This window comes from Rousettus aegyptiacus, unplaced genomic scaffold, assembly GCF_014176215.1.
Source record: "Rousettus aegyptiacus isolate mRouAeg1 unplaced genomic scaffold, mRouAeg1.p scaffold_m13_p_13, whole genome shotgun sequence".
In the NCBI taxonomy this organism is placed as follows: domain Eukaryota; kingdom Metazoa; phylum Chordata; class Mammalia; order Chiroptera; family Pteropodidae; genus Rousettus; species Rousettus aegyptiacus.
In genome coordinates this window covers 406547-429986 of record NW_023416288.1, presented here as the reverse complement: position 1 = coordinate 429986, position 23440 = coordinate 406547, and the positions used below count along the sequence as shown (strand labels likewise).

At 37.7% G+C, this 23440-nt stretch overlaps 1 protein-coding gene and 1 pseudogene across 11 annotated transcripts in view; one reads left to right on the top strand and one right to left on the bottom strand.

The window, feature by feature from the left end:
• LAMB4 (laminin subunit beta 4) overlaps window positions 1-23440 on the bottom strand; it is a 111738-nt gene that overhangs the window by 15798 nt on the left and 72500 nt on the right. For 8 of the 11 annotated variants that reach the window (XM_036230271.1, XM_016126961.2, XM_016126960.2 and 5 more), the window contains 11 exons: window positions 20279-20456; window positions 18791-18934; window positions 17278-17509; window positions 16675-16832; window positions 14980-15204; window positions 13908-14128; window positions 12003-12099; window positions 9070-9445; window positions 6085-6245; window positions 3360-3565; window positions 2575-2736 (listed from right to left, as the gene is read on the bottom strand). In XM_036230271.1, coding sequence (XP_036086164.1) covers window positions 2575-2736; window positions 3360-3565; window positions 6085-6245; window positions 9070-9445; window positions 12003-12099; window positions 13908-14128; window positions 14980-15204; window positions 16675-16832; window positions 17278-17509; window positions 18791-18934; window positions 20279-20456 — 2160 coding nt within the window. Of the gene's footprint in view, window positions 1-2574; window positions 2737-3359; window positions 3566-6084; window positions 6246-9069; window positions 9446-12002; window positions 12100-13907; window positions 14129-14979; window positions 15205-16674; window positions 16833-17277; window positions 17510-18790; window positions 18935-20278; window positions 20457-23440 lie in introns of those variants that run through there. The other 3 variants (XM_016126968.2, XM_016126969.2, XM_016126973.2) reach the window with 3 other exon arrangements.
• Window positions 19167-19285, top strand: LOC118610932 (annotated as a pseudogene).

Sequence of the window (23440 nt, the reverse complement as noted above, 5' to 3'; positions counted from 1 at the left end):
TTAAAATAGTTACTCTTCTAAACCTTCCTCAAATTCAAGTAATACACTTTCTTGGAAGCTCAAAAGAAAGTATTCCGTCTGTTAATAATAAATGAGTTTGAACTCAACGCAGTCTACAAAGACAAATTCTGGACACTTTGTGCATTTGGTGGAGGAATGATAGGACTAAAAGGCTTGCGACCTAAAAATGCAAATTCTTAAATGCATGATTTGAGAAAGGTCATAGACTTTTTGGAGGGATTCCAAGAAACTTTAGAAAAAGTAAAAACAGAGAACAATAGGACAATATCACCAACAAGTTGAGCTGTGTTGAATAAATTAATTGTGACAAAAGTAGGGCTAATTAGGATCAAACATAATTAGGGGAAAAAAATCTCCCTTTATTTCTCCACAAAAGAAGGCTGCTTAATTGAGCCATACATATTTTGTAGGAAAGGATTTAATTGTATCACTGGCAAATGAAACAAAAAAGAAATATTTACATGATTAAAAATATGTATCTTAATTTGAGCTGTTCCTTAATTCTCTAGAACTTTTTAAACTTTAAAATTGATAGCAGTTGCTAAGAGAGTAGATCCTAAAAGTTTTCCTCATAAGTAAAAAACTGTAACTATGCATGGTGATTTTAACTAACCTTACTGTGTTAGTCATTTAGCAATATATACATATATTAAGTCATTATGTTGTACACCTAAAATTAATATGATGTTATATGTCAATTATATCTCAATATAAAAAAAATGGATAGCAGTAAGAAAGAACGCATAAGAGTAAAATGAGAATTCCAGAAATAAATACTTTGGACAGGAAAGCACCAAATGACACAGAGGAATCTCAGTGGAGATTAGTAGATGCCATATTCAGAAAGAAAGAGATTGCTAAATTACTTCACTCTTAAAACATCTGTCTGCAATCCATCCTCTGTCACAATTGGCTCCTGAGAATTCTCTCACAATCTCTCTGGCACTCTTCCCCCTTCTAATCAAGAGGAAAACAGCACATCATTTTATCAACATGACAACCCCTCCCCCACCCTTTTCCAGTTCTCCAGTAATGTGCTAATTAAGCCAGATTCTGCTAATACGTACTTCAGGGGCTATCTTTTAAAAGTAACAATTTAACACAGGGATTGTTTAAATGGTGTGAGATTTCTGTTTTTTGAGAAGGGGCGATAAAGTAGTTTAAAATTATATTAAACAATTAAGGATTGCTTTAACCCCTGGGATGCAAGACCAGAATTTGCATTTATGGTCACTGCTGTATTTGCAACATCTAGGTAAATACCTAGTACATAGTCAGTACTCAATGAATATTTATTAAAGCAATGGAGAATAACAGAAGTGAAAAGGTATGTAGCAATAAGAATTATGACTCTGCAAATAAAAGTTTTCAACATTTAGTATGTATAGGGATGTTCTCCAGCTTGGCTAATCAGAGGCTTGCTGCAGATTTGGATTCTGGAACACGCAGAGCAAGGACACAGGACCAGCTGGGGCTCAAGTCCTTAGAGGTGAGGCTCACAGAGCAAACTATTGCTCTGAGGGCGCATGTGTGTGTGTGCGCATGCATGCACATGCATATGTACATACACATGCACAAGCACTTGGGCATGTGTACACAAATGTGTATCATAGCTGTGGTCCTCACCCCTTTCCTAAGCTTGGCCCTCCAGCCTCCTTTTAATTCTAAGATGTCTTCACACATATTTTCTTTTTGTTCAGGAGTTGGTTTCTGTTGCTTGCAAATAAGAGTGCTGACTGACATAATATTTAACTTACGTTGGTAAAAAAATTCAGCTCTTTAAGAGTTTTTTCTTCACCAAAGGCTCAATGTATACTGTCAAAAAGAGCAAGCTAGGGCGCACATCATCATCTTGTTCTCGAGATTAATACAATATATCTACAAAATACCTAAATTGTATCCATATTTTAAAAATGAATGTACTCACAAAAAAACTAAAGTAAATTAGATAATTAAAATTTATACTCATTTATCAATATGACCAGAAAAGTAAATAAAATCATTTAAAATTATTAGAGATTCAATTATCAGTGACTTAAATATTAAAATAACTTTATCATGTTTATCAACATAGGAAGAAGTTCAAGGCATAAGGGTAATATTCCTATTTAAATATTTTCTAACATTTAAGTAAATTTTAACATTAAACTTTATATATTTGGTAGAATTTCAAATATACCCATGAACTGGTGAAAAACTATTTTTTACTTTGAGAGATCTATAGTTTTCAAATCTTTGGGGCCAGGAGTCTTCACATTTCTATGTAGTGTTTGCTACTAAAGAATCATTTCCTCACAAGTCTATGTCCTACAAACATATATATTGTAATAGAAATATCATCATAGAAAATATGTCAATATTTACATTACTTCTAAATTTACATTTATATCCATATCTATATTTTTATCCAATTTTTCCTGGCAAAGAACACCTAATAACCAGAATCTACCTTTTGCTTAGAAGCTAAATGACAATTTTTAAAATTTCAAATAGTTTGCTTTTTTAAAAAATTGCTTCAGCTATATAAATAAAACAAGAGAAAACATTATTTACCTGATTCTTCCACCCTTGAACCTGGTTACTCAAATTATAAATCATGGACTTTGCTTCTTGAGCTTTCTGAAGGGCATTCCCTGAGAGGGTCAAGGAGTCACAACAGCTTGGGCCACTACCGGATGAGAGCACGCATGGAACATCCCCTGGTTCTCCACACAGCTGACAGGAGAAATGACTTGTGTTAAAAAAGCAACTTGTTGGCAGCTTTTTTTCTGAATGTCGTCCAGGCTCACTGAGGCAAGGCCCTATGCTATTCGTATGCATTTCTTCAATAGTTGTTCATGCTTAATGCATAGATGTGACCCATTAGATGTTTCCTAGGTAACTAACTGAACCAGTATTTATGTTATTCATTATCAGCATTGTGCCAATCAGTATCATTTTTATACTTATAGTTTTGGGATAAAATTGACAAATATTTAGCATTTCTATGTTAATTTTATTTTCTAAAAAATAAAAATTACCTTTTACTAATGGTGAGGCAGGAAGAGTAAATACTCACAATCTGTACCATTTTGGAAATAGTAAATAATATAAAATAATAAAATCAAGCCACAATCTTTATTCTTTGATTTTTCTCAAACTTTGACTTAAATAAAAATACATAAACATATTTATATTGTTTATACATTATATAACAGAGCACATATATGTTATATACACTTATACATGTATAAAATAAATTAAGAAAATAAAATGTAAGACATGAAATTACAACCGAAGAAGTCTGTATACCAAGTAGAAACCTCAAACATTTTTACTACATCATCATGAATATTTACCTTTTCCTTCAATATTTGGATAGTTGGTATCTTAATCTGCTTTAAATTTTCCAGTGACAAGTTTTCTTTTGAGGTTAATGTATCTAAGATGGTAAGTAAGTCATTTCTGATTTTTTCAGAGTTACTTATGATGGAAGTAGTTTCATTAGTTTTCTTTTCAGCAGATAATGATCTCTGATAATATTTTTTGATGTTCTCTAAGGAATCTATATCAACATGAATTGAGGTAAAATAAATTTTGCGAAAACAAATGCAATTATACATTAGCTATCACGATAATATTACACAGGTTAACTACCATCTTGGTCTCAATGACCAATACAAAAATTAACATCCTCTTCTTTGAATTTGTACTTAACAGAGAAGGATTAGATATAGTGTAATAAATATAGATATAATAGTACAGAATATTGAAATTTAAGTCTGCAGACATGGGTTTGTGTATTGGTTCACCCTTTACTGTCTGCGTATGTCCTTGAGCAAATTGGTTAATCTCTTAGATTGTGTTTAATTTTCTGTAATTGGCACTAATAATTTCTGAAGATTAAGTGAGATAATATGAAAATACTCTGGAAAGTGTTCCACAAATGTATTAATTATGTATTAATTAGTATTAATTATAAATCCTAATATGATAAACAAACTAAATTTACCTAACTATATAGAGCAGGAGTGACAAACTTGTTTTGCGAAGAACCAGAGAATAAATGTTTTAGGTGTGCCAGCCATAACATTTATGTCACGGCTCCTCAATTCTGCCATTGTTGAGTGAAAGCAGCCATAGGCAATACATAAAAAGGCATGGTTATCTTCTGATGAAACTTTATTTACAAAAACAGGCTGGTGGACTGCGGTTTGCTGACCTCTGATGTGGAGGCTGATGACAATAGCTCGCATTTGTTGAATAATTTCTGTATGCCTGTACTTCCCCCAGTTGTCTTTCTTAACCTTCACAAAACGCTAAGAGGTGTGTATAAATATGATCATCCTCGTTTCACAAGTGAGAAAATGAGGCTCTGATGAAGTAAATTATTCACCTGAGGTCTTGCTGATAGTAAGAAGTAAAGCTGGGATTTGCAGCCATGTGGTTTACTCTAGAACCTGTGTTCTTAAGCATTTCTCCATCTTTTCCATGTATTTATTAAAGTACAAATTCACGTAAGTAATATGGTATATTTTAATATAAATGATGGTATATCGGGGCTTTAAACTATAACTGCATATTTTATGAACCAGAGGCCCAGGACCCTGTTCTTTAATCCCTCTATAACTATAATTCAGGTACCAACAACAACACCTTATCTTTTAAACCTTTTTGGGGGTTCTCACACTAACATACTCTTAATATATCATGATTTTCATTTAGCATGAAACCAAACCAAACCAAACCAAACCAAACCAAACCAAACCAAACTAATGTTCCTATTGCTTGGAATGATTTTCTCCCTTTATTTATCTGCCAAATTTATCTTCATTCCTTGAAGTCCAATTTAATTGTTACCAACTCCCTGAAGCCTTTCCTAATAAACTCAGGAAGAATTCTATTCTCAGTACTCCATTTCTGATGCAGCTTGGGGGATTCATTGTTGGGGTATTATTTCTATGCATGTCTTCCTACTGGATGGGAATAATTTAAGGGCAAGGATTTGCTGTGTTCATCTCCCTGTCTCTACTGTCCAGTACAAGTGTCAGGCATGGAGAAAGGGCTCAGTAACTGCTTTTGGATGGCAAGTTTGAGAAGATTAGCGTGAGAGCAATTTTCCTTCCTTCTTCCTGGCTTGGGTGACCACTGATGGATTTTAGTTCTTTCAGTGGGCACCTTCTTCCAGATTGGGAATTCAGAGCAGATCCCTTAATCTCAACATAGCATTTATTGCACATCATCAATAGTCATTTTACTAAATTTAGGTCTTCCTTTAGGGTCATAAGTGTTATGTTTTCTTTTTTTCTCTTTTAGGTCAAGATCAGATGAAAAAGGAGCACACACATAGGACAAAGAAAAGCAGACCATGTTTTTGTCTTTAGATGGGTTTAATTTACATTTTTGCTTTACCTCTCAATTAGTTGGGTTGGATGTGAATAAATTCAGTGCTGCCTCTCCTGGTAATAACAAGTTGCCCATTAATATAACAGGGATCTTCTCAGATATCAGGAGATGAACTAATCAAAGTTTTGCTTCAGAATTGCCTCTCTCTTCCAGGTCAATCTTGGCTTTGGTTTCCATCCATTTGTGAGCACTGAGCAATATGAATTATGGGCTTCTAGTATGTTACATTACTCCAGACCTCTGCAAAGTTATTATGAGAAAGTCCTTTTGCCCCATATTCCTTTGCACTTTGGTTGCTGGAAATGGAGTGGTTTACACTGAGGAAGGCATGGAAAATATCTCTTTCATTGCCTTTGGCCATGTTAGAATTTCTAAGTTGCTGATTTCACAAGACCCCTTGCATGGTTTGGCACTAGATTACTTTGGGTTCTAGTATATGTTTAGTATCAGACATCATTAGCTTTATTCATTATTTTGAGCAAGTGCTATCTAGGTTCTGCAATGTTTAAAAAGTTGAAATATTTATGTACAAATAATACCTCTGATGGGTGTGTTTTCATGTTCTAAAGTGCTCAGGCACTATAGCAGTAAGCACAGGGTGAATCACTATGGAATGCACTATGGGTTTCATCAATCTCTGTTCAGAAACAGACAGTTGAAATGCATGTTCTCTCTTACCCATGATGCTTGCATTATGGACACTGGAGAGCAAATCAGTTTCTTCCTGGAGGTTTTCAAGTAAGAGGTCTGCTTCATTCCTCATTTTTACTATTGTTTCTTTCAGATCTGGAAATGCATATACTGCTTTCAGTTGCTCTTTTAGCTGCATGATTTGTTTCCTATAGGGGAAAATGAGAGTAAATGTAGCAAAGCTTGTATTACATTTGATAGATTGGTAGCAGCAAAATGTAAAAAATTGATCTCATTTTTAGGGTGACTACCTCATATTAAGTCAACTACCTTATAATAGATGCCCCCTCCTTTTTTTATTTGACCATTTATAATTCTGTTTATGGCTTATCTCTTCTTTGTTAATTCAGCTCCCTGGAATATTTCAGCACTCACTTAAAATATGATCAGCATACAAGGTATAGTAGAATAAATGTTTTTGAATCTTTTAGTTTCAACTATTTGTATTCTCTCTGTGTCACTTTGCTTTGGGTTTTCAAAAACATGTATTTAGATATGGCTCACTTAAATCAGTCTAAAAGAGCTAATCTACATTTGGCTTTAAACACAAAACTCCTCATTCAGCCTAGACTAAAGATTCCAGCAAGGTTCCTTTTAATGCTACTTCTAATACAGGGTCTTGACTATAATTCCCATCAGTGACAAGGAGGTTTTTGATGAATATACCCTGAGTGTCTTCATTTGCCATCACCTTGATGGTGTACACCTTGCTTCCACTTCAATTTGCTGGGTTAAGCACACACAGTGGGTTCAAGTGAATAATTAGTATATCCCTCACGATGGAGAAATTGGGTGCAAATCTTAAAGAGTACAGTTGAGGTGAATTACAATACAAATTTATGGAGCTATTTGTCTTGGCACAAGTATAAAGCATTAACAAATGCTTCCTAGCATTTTCTGCTCTAAATCTCCCTTCTAGTCTACAGACTTTTCCTTCAGACTCCAACTGTCAGAACTATAATTCTTTAGGCTAATAATAATAATAATAATAATAATAGTAAGTACTATTATTGTAATTGGTACTCTTTAAGCACTATATGCCGGACACGGTGCTACATGACTTGTCTTGAATAATTCTCATAACAATAATTAAGAAATAGAAACTGTATTCACTTTTTTTGATGAATAAATTGAAGCTTGGAGAAGTTAAATAACTTGCCCAAGGCCACATAGCAATAAGCGGATTTGAATCAAGGTGGTCAGACTTTTGAATCTATGTTCGTGATGTTCTGGGTTCTCTGTCCTCCCCCTCCCCTTGGATTTGCAATTTACCCAGCAAACATTTATTATATAACTTTGGCAGGCCTGGAGAATACAGGCACGGAGAAGACAGCCTCTGGTCTTGGGAGGCCCTCAGTGAGGCAGTGGTGGTTGGGCAGATGGGCTGCAAAGCGGTGGAGAGATGGAGAAGGAAACACATGGCTTTCTCTGAGGAGGTTAGGGAAGGCTTCATAGAAGAAGTGGTAATTGAGTGGGTGGTGAAGAGGAGTAGGAACTCAGCAGGTAGACCAGGAGGGAACAGGCATTTTGGCTTCTGGACCAAGAGGCCCATCAGGCCTGGCCTGGACTCCTGCCTCTGCTCTCTTCTCTCTCACTTTGCTCAGGGCTTTTGCAGTCTCTGTCAAGAATGTTCACTGTGGATTGGCTCAGTCCACTTTCTCAGTTTTACTTTGTCTGCCATTTTCTATAACCACAAACCAGTGGTTCATGGGCCAAAACTCATTCTCAGAAATGTTTCTTTTGCCCTTACAGTGTTTTTTAAAAGCTCTATTAGATTAGCTGCCTATATTTCAAAGAGGTGACATTTCCATAAAAATTGTGATGTCCGATGTTTCTTGAAAAGTGGGGGCATCTGGGATTACAGAGCCCAAATCCTATAGGGCAACAGTCTTTACAAGGGTATGAATGTGCCTGTTCTCACCTGCCAGCCAGACTTGACCATGTCACCTTCCTGGGCCCCATAGCTGTGTCTATGATGGAGGTGGTCCTTCCTCTGAACTATCTAGGTGGATTACGTGTTCTTCCTTGTGTGACTTTTAAGCAATTACTATATACTGCTGGGACTTTTGCCTATTGATAATAAATGGCCTTATATTTATACTTGTGTTTTGTGTAATATAAAACTCTGCAGCTTCAACTATTCCTTAATCCTAGACTTTTATGGGAGAGGGGAGATATCTGTTATAGAACTATAATTTATTTTTTTTTTTAGAGATTTTTTGCTATTGGAAGGGTGAAAACTATACCCAACTTATCTTGGTTTTGCCCAGAGCAGTTTTCTGTAAAGGACCAAACAGTAAATATTTTAGGCCTCAGGAGCCACGGTGTCTCTGTCATAACTACTGAACTCTGCCATGGTAGAGGGAAAACAGCCACAGAGGATACAGGGGCATGGCTGTGTTTCAATGGAACTTTATTTATGAAAATAGGTGGTACGTTGAGTTTCACCTGTGGGCTTTGGTTGCTGACCCCTGGCCCAGAGCAACCAATATAATATATAGCAGTGTTTGAAAAATGAAAAAAGTATTAAATAATATATCATAGAAATGATACTGAATTTTAAAGGAATTATTATACTTGTTTTATGACTTCACATTAAGGTACGAACTTCTAAACAACTAAAGAATTTTGGAAGATTTAGCGAATTTCCCTGAGTACATGGTTTAAAAAATATATATTTGTATTAGAAACTACCCTACTTCTTATTTCATGGCTTTCAGCTCTGCTGGGTTTAGGCTTCCAAATTAACCTCTTAATGACTGCCACTTTATTATAATCAATGGCATCTGGAAAAAAATCACATGTCATTCTAACTAGATAAGAAAGAGACAAACAATCACCAACCTGATTATTAACTGATCATTTCCCTAATGTCAACATAGGTACATTTCTAAATCGAAGGGCTGTTATAGCTCGGTAGAAGTTACAGTAAATCAATAACTTGACTATCTATTGCTTAAGCACAAATCTTACCCAACAGAGTCATGATAATCCTTGATTTTAAAGAATTCCCCCAATGAGAAAACAGGATGTTTCAAAATCCTTTCTATTTCAGACATGTTCTCTTTGAGGACTTTGAAGTCAGCATCACAGACAGGCAGGGTCTCTCTTTTATCTTTCATGTTAGCAGCCAGCCTAATTAACCCTTGCAGTGCTCTAGAGAGGGAAGAAATGCTATGGTCCCATTGATCAAAGCACAAGTGACATGGAGGACAAGCAGGGAATTCCCGGCCATGCCCCCGTGCACAGCGATCACATTGCCGGCCACTAATGCCCTCCCGGCAGCGGCACATTCCTGTGTGCCCGTCACAGGCGGGCCTCTGGGCACCTTCCCTGTTGCAGTCACATGCTAAAAAGGAAGAGAAAGAACAGAGAATGTCAGTTATTGAGCCTTTTGCTTATGACTCACTCAAGAATAAAAATTACTCTTCTCTCCTGAGAATATCTCCAACTCCCATTTCTAAGGAAAACATTTAGAACAGTATAATTTCAGACATCTATGCAATGGCCATTAAAATACAGTGTTATTCTTTCCATTCCACTAACAAATCAGATATTTTATATGGAAAATATTAGGTGCCTTTTTTATTGTGAGTGTTCATGTGTGGGTTATTTACATATTTTATTGAGGAACATAGATCATATGGTGGAAGGCACACTAGTGACCACTACTACTGCACCCAAGAGTGACTCAGGCATACCACAGACTCTCTAAGAATTCCCATGAATACACTTTGTCTCAGTAAACCCCAGCTTGGGTGTGCTGAGCCAAGTTGTCTTCCATTAAATAAGAACTATTCCATTCTCAAAAAAGTGTGGGGAATGGTACAATTAGGGAATGAATAAAAATATTATTCATTATTAAAAAGGAATGAGCTTCAAGCCATGGAAAGACATGGAGGAAACTTAAATGCTTATTACATAGTGAAATAAGCCAATTTGAAAAGACTACATACTACATGATTCCAACTATAGGACATTCTAGAAAAGGCAAAAATTTGGAGACAATAAAAAGATCTGTGGTTACCAGGGATGAGGTGGGGAAGGGGTAGGTTGAATAGGTAGAGCAAGGAGGACTTTAAGGCAGTGGAAATGTTCTGTGTGACATATATTTGTCTAAATCCATAGAATCGACAATACCAAAAGTGAACTATAATGTAAAATTATGGACGTTGGTGATTATAATACATCAATGCAGTTTCATCAGTTGTAACAAATGAACCACTCTTTTGGGGATGTTGATAATGGGGGAGGTTATGCATGTGCGGGGGGCAGAGGTATATGGAAAATCTCTGTACCTTCTCAATTCTGCTATAAATCTAAAACTGCTATGAAAAGACAAAGTCTTTTTTAAAGGAATGAAATTAGGTTTATTTTGTATTAATTAAACACACACACACACACACCAAACTATGCTACTTGCACTTTGATTAAGCCTTAGGGTGGAGGATGACAGACTATTATAGTTACTTCAGTTTACAAAAGGTCAGGGAATCACTAGCCTATGACATTGGACAAACTGCAAGAAACAAATGATTTAAACACACATTTGACAGCTAGAATTTTATTAATAATAATGCCAATTACATATAAAATCTGATTTACACATCAGGTTCCTCAATTAGTTATCACCTCAATTAGTTATCAGAGGCCTCAACAGGAACCCCTTTGGGGCAGCACTGTGTCACTTCAGCAGCTAGAAGCCAAGGCTCCCCCTTATAAACCACTCTTCCCCATGAGTTTTAGTGGGTTCTGCGGCCTGACTTGACCATTCGCAAAGTTTTCTCTATAAACGTGAAAGCAGTTTTATAAAATAAAATTATTGAAATATTAGAGGGACACAGGGAAAAAGGCTCTCTAAGACAGATTTTCCAAGAGCCAAAATTCCTCCCTGGTTTTTAAAGTAGCAATTCCACTTAGAAAACTGAATGAGACTAGGGAAACCATTGGCAAGAAAACAAAGGCTTTTTTTTTTTTTTTTTTTTTTTTTGCCTCAAAGACACATTTATAAAGGAAAGGAATGGAGGAAAGAGTTATCATGTATGTCAACATAGAAGTGACCATGATGATAAGCCTATCACATCTGATATTTCTTTGGATTGACTTTTGGAAGACGACTTTAAACAGAGATTCAAATATCCCTTTTAGAACCAGCCCGGATTTTAAATATGTGCTGTCCGATATGGTAGCCACTAACCACGTGTGGCTATTTAGATTTAAATAAATTAAATAAAATAAAGCATTTTTTTCTTTTTTTGCATAGGCCAATTGCAAATGCTCAACATCTGCATGTGGCTAGGGGCTCCTGCACTGGATGGCGCAGATGTAGAATACTCCCATCTCTGCAGAAAGTTCTACTGGACAGCATGGCTCTGAACCCTACAGTGATTGCTAAGACATAGAATGAAAGGTGGTAGAACACCAATGCCATGAGGTTAGGGGCTTTGCCTTATTTATTCACTACCAAGAGTAGTACACTCTGTGGATATTTTAAAATAAACAAATAAGCGAACATGCAATATAGCCCCAAAATTATGAGAGAGCCATGTTGAAGAAACATGTCCCCTCTGGCCTCCTGTGATCCCAGTCTGTACCAAATCATAGTATCTGTTTTTTGTCAATATGCTTCCAAGTAGCAGAAAATTGGCCACAAGTTATGATCTCAGAGGTCTGTTCTATTTTAATGACTCTGAGGAATGTTAATTTAGGCCATAAATTGGAATATAGAGTAACATTTAATATGGTCTAAAGTTTTAATACAGGAGAAAAAAAATATCATTTTCAAAACTGGGGTTAATTTTGTGGATCTTCTAGTGAATAAAAGAGTTAGAAATTCATTTGGTTCAGAGCATGCCCATGGTGGGACTAGGTTGATTGCACGTGTTTTTAGAATCACCAATACTTACCAATGCATTGCCCCAGTGGATCACCATAATAATCTTCCTTGCAGTCACTGCAGCGTTTTCCATCATAGCCTAATTTGCACGAACACTGGCCTGTAAGCTGTAAGAACAGTTGTGGGTGAGAAAATAACAAGCTTTCGGATCTAAAAAAAAAATGCATTTTAATATGGAACAGTTTTCCCTCCAGTGATTTAGAACATACAGCTGTGCAAAGTCAGAGGAAGGATGATGATTCCCACGGCCAGCAACCACTCCAGACAATACCAAGAGTTAGTGCGTTTTGGCTTGGGCTCCTGAATATACCGCCTGCTTCCAGCTGTTCAAGGACAGGTGGCCCCAAACCGGGAAATATACACAGATGTAAATGAAAACAAAACACATAATGGGAAATGGGCCACATTCTTTTCCTCTACAGTTATGAGAGTTTCCCATAACACAGAGAGGCCAGAGACCTGGCCTAACATTCATCAATTTATTTGGCAAATAGTGTTTCCATGATGGAATGTCCATGATGGATCAGCGTTTTGCTCAACAAAACATTTTTTGCTCTTGAGCTTTAATCATTTAGTGACAGTTATTTAACTGTGTTTTGAGGAGAGGATTGAACTTTTTTGTACCCTCCCAACTGGATTCTTGACCAGCTTTTCTGAAAATGAGGAGGTTGGAAATTTACAGGAGGAAAATATAGAAGCAAATCACTATTGTAGTGATCCTGGGTTATACTTGACCAAATCTGCTTAAACAACAACTTTACCAGTATGATTTCAATGAATAAGTAGCTGGATTCATAAAGTGACTAGACCAACTAAGTTCCTACCTGTCTTTGGAGTTACCTCTAGCTTATGCTCAAATATAGATAGTTATGAGGAGCTCATTGCCCCTGAGAGCTATTATATTGCTGGTTGTCCTTGATTGTTGGGCAATGCTTTATTACACTGATGCAGAATCTGCTCATTGTAACTTGTTCCCATTGTTCTGAGGCCTGTGTTATGGGCAGCACAAAACGGTAGCCTCCCTCTTTCCTCCTCTAGCTCTTTTCCCACCTAGATATAGTTATCCTCAACTTGCATTTGCTGCTCTTCTTCGGGCTGACCATCCCTAATTCCACTGTATGCCAATGAAAGCATTTCCTAATTGTAAAGAACAAGCCTTCATCTAACATCTTGTTTCCAGACAACAAGAAAGCCTGTTAGAATATCTTGTCACTTTTTCTGTCTTTATCACATTAACTTGCAACTCTGCAATACCTACAAATCTGATAAGCATGTTTCTCCAACTCCATCTAAACTGTTGATGAAAATATTGAACAGCGCATTTGGATCTCTCTGTAATAATGTCCTGGGGACCACCTACTGGCTGAGAGAGAGAGATGTTTATAGCTGTTTAAACAGCTGAGAATCTAAATGTCCATTTCTCCACTGTATGCCAATGAAAGCGTTTCCTAATTGTAAAGAACAGCCTTCCCCTAGGAATCCCCTATGGACCAGATGACCCCAAATATTCTCATAATAAGGGGCTCTTTGATTAAACAAATGCCATCTGATTTCAGCTTCACTGACTTCCCTCAGTCTCCATGACTGAACTGTGGTCTTTGTTGCATGCTGCTACAAACGTGCTTCCCAAAATGTCTAAGAAGCATGCCAGAGAGTGCTGTCATGAACATTAGACTCCCCTTGTGAATTAGGAAGCCGAGTAGTGATGTGGAGATATACTGATTTGTTCCATGGTTGGTAATTGCAGGGGTGAGGAGTGGAGGGGAGCATATAAAACAGGCATGGTCATCTGTTGCCCAGGTCTTGTTTTTTAATACCATTCTCCAACAAAAGGACCAGCATTCCTTGAAAAAAATGGCTTCCAAGACAGGGGAAAAATATACAAGATGAGCTTAGTAACTGTAAAGTCTCTTGCCTGATCACAGTGGTTACTGTGAGAGGTGCGAGGGTCACAGTTGCATGGTTGACATCCTCTGCCGGGGACCAGGTTCCAGTATCCATTAGCACAATGGTCACAGGTCTGTCCTGTGACATTGGGCAGACAAGGGCATGTGCCAGTGTCAGGATCACAGAGGCAAAGTCCTCGACCAGGGGGACACTCAGTGGTATTCACACCAGAAGGATGACAGGAGCATCCTGAGATAAGAGGAGATAAATTCAGCGGTAACACTGGCATTCAACAACCCACGCAAACAGCTTTTTAGACCTGAATATATCATTCTTCCAAAGGGCTCGTGGATGAAACACCTTACAATAGTACAGAATTTATCACAGAATCTAAATAGGCTGAACCCATTCAATTGTTGATAATCTCCCCAAACAGCAATTTCATATGGTTCTGCCAACCATGTTTCAAGAGCTCACAGTTAGGAAGACCAAAAGTCTCACTTCTTCCCTGGTGCCATTCACCAAAGTTCCATTTATGTAAAGGATCTGAAAACAAGTGGTTTTCACTAAATTGACTTGGGTGAACTGAAATAATTGAGATATCTTCTAAAAATGAGCAATTTATTTTTCCTCTTTATCATAAAATTAAACCCTTATTGTCTTATACATCAATGATTCTTGTACTTATACGTTAAAGTCACTTGATGAGCTTGTAACAATGCAGATTCCTGGGCCTCACTCCCGGAGATTCAGATCCATGGGTCTGAGGTACAGCCCAGGAATCCACATGTTAATGCCCTACCTTATTCTCAGGTGATTCTGGCACAGTGCAACTTGGACCATACTTTGAGAAACAATGCTCAGATTCTACCAGGGCAAGTTTTGAAGGTAAGAGTCACAAAAGGCAAACTGATAACACCAGTGAGTAAACTGTAGCTGCTTCTGAAATACTCGTGGTGGCACTGCACTCATTTTTGCTGATGAGTTCAGTACAACACCTATTACTCAGTGGGTACTGGCACTACTGGCCTAACCAAAATGAGCATGGGAGAGCTGCCACTCCACTGTCACATTTCCCCCCAGGGGCCTTGCAGACTTACTTCTGCAAGTCTGATTGAGGGCCGATCCAAAGTGACCTGGTTGGCAGAGCTGGCAGTTGGGCCCCTGAGTGTTGTGCAGACATTTAAGGCACTCCCCTGTTACTTGACTACAGGACTCTGGGTCAGTTATATCAATGTTGTTGTTGCAGGCACATGGCCTGCAAGGTGCTCCAGAAATTCTTGGATTTCCATAGAAACCAGCAGAGCATTCTTCACACTGCTTACCTGAAAGATTGGGAGAGGAAAAGGGAATAAGATGAGGAATATGTGTCTGTGTTGGAACGGGGAAGGGGATGGCAATTAGTGTAAATAGAGAATAACTAGGCTCTTCTAGGAATAATGAGAGGTTGCACATTGAGGATAAGTAAGGAAAAGTGCTTTAAATTAAAACAGCATTTATTTTTAATTTATTATTGATTCAGACCATAAAATGATTATTTAGAGCTAAAAAGTCCTTGGTGAAGAATGAATTCTAGTCTTTCTATAAAACCTGAATTTGTGGGCACAGGACCCCTGAACCCTTATAGAACCAGGGTCACTCTAGTGTGTTCCAGGACTCAAAGCTTGTCTCAGCCCCTGTTCTCCCCAGGCACCCCACCCCTCACCTGGTCCTAGAGGAGAAATGGCAGCAGCTTGAGATATGTGTCTAGAAGTGAAGATGGGTGAGAATAGTTTCTTTGATTACGAGACCAAGAGAATGGTTTTATTAAGCACTACATGGAGAAACCATCCCATCCCTTTTCTCCTATACTTTTTACCCTTCCAACTGAGAAGCAACTGCTCTTGTGTAGGTGCCCAACCTGTGGGTCCACTCTCCACATTTTGGTTGATTCCATTTAGAAATGCTCTAAATATTGCATACCTGCATAGCTTAGTCATGGTCTCTGCTCTAGAAACTGACCAACCAAGTCAAAGTGTACGTGGAGAAGAGACTATAAGGGAAGAGAATTAGCTAGAAACATGTAACCTTATAGGTAACAAATAAGAAAAATATTAGCCATGTAATTTATTATCATGATGTTAAATATCATTGAAGAAAATAAAAGCACTATATTTTCTAAGTGGGATTGAATGAAGTAGACTTAAATTTTTTCCTCATTTGCATTATATATTATCCTCATGCTTTACCTCTGCAAAATAAAATGTTTGAGCAACAGGCACAAATACTGAACTGACTTATGAAGTCTCTATTCAATGCCCAAATCAATGCTTCTAGACATCAGAAAAAAAATAGTTTTATCTGTGAAATACCAGTCAAATTGATTTCTTGGAATTATACAAAGAAAGCATTTGGGTGGGTAACATTTTTTTTTCTTTTTACTTTTTAAATGCTTATGTGATATGTAATATATAATATATATCACATATATATTCACTTAACCACATATGTATCTTAACATGTGATGATTTTATTTTAAAGAAATTAATTTGGTTTGAACTCATTTGACCAGTTAGTTTTCCACAACATTATTTAAAAATGATAGCTCAGTGGAATGGGTTTTAAATTGTCATTGGTTTTGAATCATTCATATTTATTCAGTAAAGTGACAACTTTCCAAATTGTGTCTTCTTACTACGAACTTTAATTCTGCACCACTCATTTGGCCAAGGCAGATAAATTATTAATATGTAATTATTTTTCAGGTAGCAGTGTGGAATGGAAGGAAAACAACCACCAGGAACTATATTGCATACCTGCATAACCTTGAAGACAATTGCAGATTACCTCTGAGCTCCAAGGATTCTGATAACAGGAATGGGCAAAATACCAATTGCTCGATGGAACATCTGGACACGGGCAAGGATGGCAGGGCTGTCCCGAAGAAGGGTTTCCATAGTAACCATTGATGCATCTGTCAAGGTAATTTCTTTTTACCAAAATGTTCCCAGGAAAAGTTTGCATGTTAGCCAACGTGAATTTGCTATGCATTTGGATGGTGCAACTCTGAAAACTCATTATTTTAGAAGATGCTTATTTGCTCTGTCCAAAAATTGTTTGCTTTTATAAGTCTCATGGCATAGTCATTAAACTCAATATAGTAGCAGTTAATTTACATGCCTTATTTCGGGAACATAAAATGTAAGATGCCAGGCAAATGACTGTTATTGATGTAACCAGACATTGTCTGGTTTATAACAAGATTTTGAAGGACAGTGGAATGACACAATCTTCCCCACCCATAGCAACAACTCCATATTTAAACGTTGTTGAGTTTCTACTCAACGGTCCTTTGAGAGTGTTGTGAGAACAGAACAAAAGAAATAAACTAAATACTAAAGTGCACATGAATTTCATACTTTTCACAGTTTCTTCCAGTTGTAAACCTCCCACAGTTGAAGCACGATCCTGTCTCTGAATCACAAAGTTCAGCGAACCCATTACAACGGCAAGGGCGGCAGTCGGGAAATCCAAAATAGCCTTGCAGGCACTGGTCACAGCGGCGGCCAGCCACCTCTTCTTGGCAGGGGCACTGACCTGTTATTTGGTCACATACAGTGCTCTTTGAGCCTTGATGGTGGCAGTGACATGCTAGATAAAGCAAAGAGAAGCATGTTGGGGTGGAGGACAAGTGGTGTGCTAGTGAAAGAGGTGCCGTTCTAATTCTGCAGTCCCTAACTCACTTGTCATCTCAGTCAAGGTGAATAGAGTTTCTAAAAGTGCCTAGAATAGAGTGTCGCGTGCGCGTGTGTGTGTGTGGTAGGTACCAGAAGAATGTGTGGACAACTGGGTCTGATAAATGTTGTTTATATAGAGGAGCTGAACAGTAACATATTTTTAATGACTTGAACTTTTGTATATCTTGGAAGTCAAACTTGAAGACTATAAAAAATATAAGAATCCCTCTCGCGAAGGTCAATTTTTCTTTTTCCTAGGCAAGATAGTGGAGGTTTAACACTTTTCTCGTAAATTGTTGAATCCTTTGAGCCAGTCTTCCCCATACAAAAATATGATGCCTGTTTGTTTGATGGGCGCTACATGAAAGAAATGTTTGCTCCTTTGTGTATCTCAAACACTTCATAGTTTAAAAAAAAAAAAAGGACAAAAAAGAAGGATGATGGACCTAAGCTATTTGATGGACTGTTTTCTAGGCAGGCAAGAAGTTGTGCCATCTCTTTGAATCATGACTAAAAATGTATGTTTCCCTACCTGAGAAGAGATTTTATGTACCTGATGGTTTTCATGGTTCCTAAGGTAGGTTTCTGTGGGGAACAGTATTTTCACTAATGGTTTACATTGCAACAGAGAACTATGTAGCATGAACATGACAACCATGAGAAATGAATTACCAACTGTGGATGAAGCCCCACCTAAGCCTTTGTTAATGGGAGGCTTATAAAATGAGTTCCAATGCTGTTTGTAATCCCAGCATCAGAAAGAGTAATACCCTGGTGACAGCATTGTCCTCTTTTTCAACTTCCCAATATCATCGTTGTTTTAGCCTTTCCAGCCACCATGCTCATGTGCCAGATCATTCAGCTGGGTTTGCACAGCCACATCCCTTGATGGTGTTTCCACATCCTACTTGAACTACCATCTATTTGATACAGACTTCCAACTTCCAGAAGCATGGACCATGTTTTTATTACTCCTCATGCTTCCTAATAGAGCTCTGCACATAGTCACTGCTCAGTGAATGGATGAAGTACGGCAGAAAAAAATGTCAGTACATTTTATCTGCATAGACAATCTGAATAACGTAGTCAAAGTCTCAATTGTCTCCCACTTTAGATTCACCACATGGATTTTCTTGCCTTTGAAACACCAAGGTTGTGACCAAGCATGTTTCCTCCTCTGTTTTTTGTTACTTACAGTGACAACCTTGATGCCCAAAACCATAGCTTCCCGTTGAGCACCTGTCACAGCAGCGCCCAGCCACATGGGGCTTACACTGGCACTGGCCTCCAAGTTGGCTGCAGCTGGTCCCAACTGAGCCCTGGGGGTGACACTTGCAGGCTTCAGGGAACAAAAGAAGCAAGTTAGAGATGAACAAAGTAACAGAGGAGCACCTCATCCTGTTAGTAGTCCACCTCTCACTTGGTACCTCTCCAGTCCTTAACTCCCTTGCCTATTAAATGAAGATAATAATAAGATCTACCAAATGGGATTATAAAGGTTGAAGACCATCCACCTGTGAAGTACTTGGAACAGTATGAGTGCTAAATAAACATAACTTAATAAATAAATGTACTATGGCCATGCCACCCTGAACAAGTCCGATCCTATCTGATCTTGGAAGCTAAGCAGAGTTGGGCCTAGTTAGTACTTGGATGGGAGACCACCTAGGAAGACTAGGTGCTGTAGGTGTAAAAATTAAAAAAATAAGGGATCGTAAGCTGACAAGGTCCTTGAAATCTGTGAGGTCAACCAAGGGTTGAATCACCTTAAAAGAAAATTTTTTAAAAAAATTTAACAATAAACATTACTTAAGTTAATGAAAGACTGAAGTTGTTTTAATAATTATTTGTTCCAATGTAATTATTATTATTGATATTATTATTACTTCAATTTCTGATGATCTATGTTGGTGCTAGACTATATCTTTGATTTCCTAATTCCATATCTTTCATGAGATTGTGGATATCTTGGAGCCAGAGACCTGCAGTATAACAGAATAGCATTTGCCTGGAACTCAGGAAACCCAGGCTGTCATTGGAGCTGTCACTCTATAGCAGTGGTTCTCACCTTGGGGGGAGATTTTGTCCTGCCCCCCCCCACCAGGGGACATATGACAAAGTTTAAAAACATTTTTGAATGTCACAACTATGGGGAGGGTGCTACTGGTATCAGCTGGGTAGAAGGTACAGATGTAGCTAAAGATCCTATAACGTACAGAACAGATCACCCCACTTCTACAACAGGTATTATCCAGTCCCCCATTTCAAAAGTGCTGAGGGTGAGAAATCCTCCTCTACTGCTTAGTGAAATGGGCAAGATACCTAATGTTTTTGGACCCTAATAGTCTCATTTATTAAATGAAGGTTTGAGGATGAAAGAAGTTTAGAGTTTGATTCAGCCATAAAATTCCATTTTCCAAATAAATATTTTAAGACCATTGCTCCAGCAATCTAGCATCTCAGTGCTACTGCGAGACCCCTCTTTTATATATTTCCCGTACTGTGAGTTATGATTCCAACACATCAACAGACTGCTCTGTGTATGTCATCACTAGGCAAGGGGTATTTACATTGGTTGTTTGGAGTGGATGCTAAAATAAATAAAATCAATTTACTCACATTCCAAAAAAAGCATTTGGATAGATAGCAAAGCTTCAGTAGAGCCCACTAAACAGATACTCACCTACTGCACCATTGTGTAGCCTGGCAGACATGCTGACTATAAGCCTTTTACATGTGCCAGGGAGCACTTGAGGTCTTGTTTCTGAGGCAATTTCAACACAGTTGTACAGTTGGTAGTCATCTAAATCCTGCTTGCTACAGAAATTCTCCAATGAATTGATTTGGGGAATAAGACCAAGCTTTTAAAATAATGAGAAAAGAAGACTTATGTCCACAAGTGTCTCCTGTTCTAGATTCTAGATATAAAAAAATTAGAGCTATGCAACTAATGGTTGAAAAGAAGCTCAATTCAATTCTTTAAATGGCTTACAACTAAAGATTTTAAGATTTTCAACTTAGTTATGAAGTCTTTAATTATTTCCATTTATTGACCCATGGCAAAGAAAATAAATGTCTTTATCTTTTTACTGTCCTTATTATTATATTTTTAACCTGCTAATAAATTTGTGTTAGATTTGAAAGACTTTCAACTAGGCTACTTGTAATAAACTAAGAAATTGTGGCTTAGAGCATTCCATAGTGTTACTGCAGAACTCTAATTCCACAAAATTCTCCTTTAAATTTTTGTTTTTTTCAGTTACTTGTGAACAGTGGTGTTCTATATTAAACTACACACACACACACACAAACATATATATGTGTATATATATATCTCTCTTGGAAATTCACAGAATAGATTAATACACCAGAGGCTAAGAAGTCCAGCAAGAAAAATACTTTTTGAACTCAGTGTTTCCAGACTTACTTAATCACTTGATTCTATATTCGAATAACACTTACATCTTATAAAAATCAATATTGCATAGATGCATTTTGAGAGTTGCTAGCTTAGATTATACAGCTATTATGGGGACAAATGCATCATTATAAGTTTATTCTCAAGGATGACTCATCTATAGTTTAACATCTATGTCAAGAAAAGCTGTATGGTTATACTTCTTGAGAAGTTATAACCTGATACTATTTTAGTTCATTCATGGCTCGGATGATACAGCAGAGGTGTTGGTACGGCAGATTGATCACACCAAGTTGGTCATTTTGAACAACTGGTGGAACAAACAACATTAGAAATAAGTTTTAATTCAGCAGGTCATGCTAGGAGAGTGAACCCAGTAGCACAGATAAATCTCCTCTGGTCTTTTCGCTTTATCCATACTGAAACTAGTTTCCATGGTCCTTTACTTCAACCTCTCCTCTATTTGTCCTCTGACATATCAGCAGGTGAGATCTCAACCCTAGATGACTATTTCAAAGCATCTTGACTCCTCAAACCTCTAGCCTCATACTCGTTGTACTCTCAGCATGTGCCATTGCCTCTTACTCTTCTTAATTCACAGAGAAAACAGACTCCAGAAGAGGAACTGGAGCCTCTTACTTCCTGACTTCCAAACTCCTGTCTCACGAAGGCTGTTACCTGTATTTGACTCAGGGCTTATGAAGAAGAGGAATCCCAGTGGAACCGATGTCCTGCTGCTCTTCCCTCTCTGCCTTCAGGACACTTTTCTGTGGATTTTGCTTTCTTTCTTCAATCTCTTTTTTTCAACTGGCATTTAAATGTGCTTAAGTCTCTCCCATCTATTAAATCACCTCCTTGATCTCATATATTTCTCCTGCCATTTCCCCTGGATTGACTCCCTGACCATCAAATTTCTTGAAAAATTGTTTCTGTGCCATCCCCGCCACCTCTTCTCCTGTTCACTTTTCTTGCCAAAGCAGTACCGAAAGTCACCTCATATCTTCTACAGGTTTTGAATGTCTTATTTATAGCAAGTGTTCTGTAAAGATGTTTTCAACGAGAACGTATATATATATTTCTAATATTGTATTTTTAATTTGATACTAAAATGACTTTGCTTTCTCTAAATACAAACCAATCAACCAAGTAAGATGAAATGCAGAAGAAAGCCAGATGGGCTAGTGATAGGGATGAGAAGAGCCAACCAGGGGTTAATCATTCAGTTATTGGACAGAGCTAGTTTAGAGCTGATCACTTTTGGCACCAAGTAGATAGATCAGATGACAAGAGTCCTTGTCAGCTATAGAATTTTGTAATGCTATGACTCACTTCTCCTAGAAACTTGTAAGCACTTTATGTTTACCAAATATAGTCTATTCCATAGTTTGAAAGAAGGATGGCAGTTTTATATTCTAGAATATCTAATATGCTTTACACATTTTTATGAGAGCACATATCACATAATCATGGTGACTGAAAAAAAATTAATGTTCTCACTATGTTGCCAGACAAAAGGTATTTGTGCAGAAGGAGCATCCAGGATTGAACAAAGCTTTGATCTGGTCTTCTTGGTAATGCACTCTAGCTTTTTATGCAAATGTTAATCTTGTTGCAGAAAAGAATTAACTTTGAAAGGACCAGGTTCCAGGGAGTCAAATATCTTTCCAGAGCCACAAAATTGGTGATGCGAAAACAACCATATTAATTTGTAATCATAAAATGTGCAATGACTTTCTCCTACTAAACATCCTGGGACAGGTACTATAGGGGACATTTTAGGTAGCCTGCCCAGATGTTCCCATCTGCCAGCTGCTGTGGCATTGGCAGCAAAAGGCTCACAGTTGTGCCCTTCTCCAAAAAATTGGACTCAGCCACCTTGTCTGGAAGTTCATGCTCTCACTGGGGGACAAGGGGATGGGGTGGTGAGCCAACGACTTGGGCACACACAGGCTCACCACTTCGCTTCCAGGTGGAACCAATTCCATGATGTAGTCCATGTACCAGAGCTCCATGTGGGATCCGACTGAAGCTACTTTTCAGTGGAGACCACATCTCTGCTTGAGTCCTGCCCTATCCTCTCCAGTTCCCCTCACTCCTCTTCTCCTGAGCACATGCCATCAGTAAATCAGATGCACCTGAGACACTGTCTCAGCTTCTGCTTCTAGGGAATCTGATGTAAAACAGTGATCTAGGGCCTTTTCTGAGGTGTCTGACAGTTTGCCAAGATTAGTTTATTCTCTTAATTTCTCTTCATGTTTCGGGGTTTTCATAGCTGTACATAGAGAATGATTACTTGACAACTGATCAACTGGATATATTTTAAGTTAATTTCAAATTATCCGTTTATATGAAGCATTTTCCAAATATCATTGTCATGATTTTGTTTACATGGATGTCTTCTTTATCAGAGTGAGAATTGTTTGAGAG